This window comes from Cyprinodon variegatus, unplaced genomic scaffold (assembly GCF_000732505.1).
Source record: "Cyprinodon variegatus isolate N-32 unplaced genomic scaffold, C_variegatus-1.0 Scaffold631, whole genome shotgun sequence".
Taxonomy (NCBI): Eukaryota; Metazoa; Chordata; class Actinopteri; order Cyprinodontiformes; family Cyprinodontidae; genus Cyprinodon; species Cyprinodon variegatus.
This window is the reverse complement of record NW_015151084.1, coordinates 137169-139421: the sequence shown is the minus strand read 5'-3', so window position 1 is coordinate 139421 and position 2253 is coordinate 137169. Positions and strand designations below refer to the sequence as shown.

The following is a 2253-nucleotide window of genomic DNA, read 5'->3' as shown; positions in this document are numbered from 1 at the left end:
CCGCGGTCTGCATTTGTAACGAGAATAAATAGAGACCGCGGGCGCAATGTAGTTTGTTTGAGTGGAGTTGCCATATCTTGGCGGGCGGAGTTGCCTAATTATGACGTCATCAAAAGGCGCAGGCCCCCCGAGTCAATCTGGTACCTACACCGGCGGTGCTCTGTCACTGGAAAACCCCTTCAACAGCTGCCTCTGGCCCGGTCGCCTCTTGGGGAATCTCCGCTACTGTTGTGGTGGCTGGAAGAAATTTTTCATGTACGTAATCCAAACTGCAGGCACCAGAATAATACAAGCAAACATTTCTTGCTGGCAGGTTTGGACATTTTAAGTGAATTTAGGCGTTAATAAACTGTTTCAGAGGAGTGATCATAGCGTTCTGCATCAGCAGTGCTGCGTCCGTCATCCTGCCAGCCTCAGATCATCTTCTCTGATTGGTTGATGTGACGCATCCAGCAGCAATAGTTAAATTTTTTCAATTCCAGCATCTGCTGCTTGTGCAGCATGACCCACGCTTCAGATGCTCAGAAGCTCTTGAGGTGTTGCTTCAGCTGCTCGAAACGCTCTGCAGGAGCTTTTGCTGCGCGTCAACCTGAAGGCTTTGCATGTAAACCAGCTGCTTCAGCTGCCTCTGCTGCTCGCGTTATAACGTAGTCTGAACGTAGCATGAGAAACGATAAGGGGAAGGTTGAGTAGAGAGAAACTTTTGGTCTTAGAGACTCTAGTATCAAAGACTAATGGAACTATAAGCATAATTTTACCACCTGGTGGGCTGTAGAGCGCCGACTGTAGACCATAAACAAGATGTGTGGCGTTCTCTACCTTCTCAAGCTGCAAACCCGCACTAACCTCCCCCTTTTCCCCTCACTTTCTCGCCCATTGCCATATATTTGTAAAGGAAACCCCACAGCAAAGGAACCTTCACTGAGTAAGCAAGAGAACTTCATGTTGGCAAATGACCGGCTTCAGTAGACTACTGAAGATACCTTTAGTTTATCAAATCACTGTTTGTTCTATCAAAAATAATGAATTATGGATTATTGCTCCTTTAACTAGGCCTAACTGTGGAGTCTAAATCCATTTGTAAAGCAGATAAAACATAAGTCCTCATAAATGTTAGTTAAATGAGCTCTGCTCACACACACATTGTACTCCAGTTGGGTAAGATCTCTTGGTTCCAGATCTGGGCTGCCGTGCCGATGCTCTCTTCCAGCTTACATCGATCCTCCAGCTGCTTCTTCCTCTTCTGAGCTTCCTTCAGCTCTGCATAAAACACATGTTTTACGATACAACAACACAGGGATGCACAAACACTCGACAGAAGAAGTGATTCAGTGTGAAGCCACAGAGTCTCATCGGCTGACCTCTCTTCTTGGCCTGGGCCACCATCTCTTCATACTGCTGCCTGTGTTTCTGGGCCTCCTCTGCAGGCTTGGCGGGCAGATTACTGCAAAACAAACAGGATTTAGGGCAGGGATCGGCAACACAAACTGTTCAAAGAGCAATATTGGACCAAAAAAACTAAAATCTGTCTGGAGACACAAAAATGTAAAAGTCTTCTATAAGCCTTGTATGGCAACACAGACTCTAAGTGTATTATCCCACCGTAAAAAAGGACTACGTGGGCTTAATATATAATGAGCATTCATGATTAAATGTTTATACTGGAGCAAATGTCGCATAATCGCATGAGGTGATGGACAAGCAGTGATCGCTCTCACCGTGTGGAGTGTTGCATTGATGAAATTATAGAAACACAATAAAGGAATCTTTCTATGGTGGACGTGTTTCTGTTGGGAGGAGTTGATGGAGTCATGAGGAACCAAGCAGGAACTGACATCCACCAGAGCAGAGCTCACTAACCCTGAAATTCTACATCCTCCGTCACTATTGTTCCTTGGTGTGATTTTTATGATGTTTATTTTTATTTTAAAATCACTGCCTGTTTAATCTGTGGACGGTTTTCCATGCTTGCAACAAAACTAGCAGCAGTGGTGGAGTTTGGAGATGCTTTGCTTTCCTCTAATTTATCCAAAGGTTCTGCAATTGCATTTTTTCTCTCACTCCCAACTTGGCGGTCGGCTGCATATATTTGGCATACCTTCCTTGGAAATGCCTTTCCGGGGTTCATACAAGAATGAGTAACTCTAATTTAATGTTTTTTAATGCTCTAAGAAATAATTTTAATGTCATCAACCATGGTTGCCATATATATGGTTCCTAAATCGTGTGTGTGTGTGTATATATATATATATA

General features: G+C 44.0%; 1 protein-coding gene across 1 annotated transcript in view; it reads right to left on the bottom strand.

Annotated features, from left to right (window-relative positions):
* The window catches only part of tbc1d14 (TBC1 domain family member 14), a 96478-nt gene that overhangs the window by 16457 nt on the left and 77768 nt on the right, over positions 1–2253 (bottom strand). The window contains exons 7-8 of the mRNA XM_015393235.1: positions 1362–1444; positions 1141–1260 (exon numbers count right to left, since the gene is read on the bottom strand). Of these exons, the coding sequence (XP_015248721.1) occupies positions 1141–1260; positions 1362–1444 (203 nt within the window). The remainder of the gene's footprint in view (positions 1–1140; positions 1261–1361; positions 1445–2253) is intronic.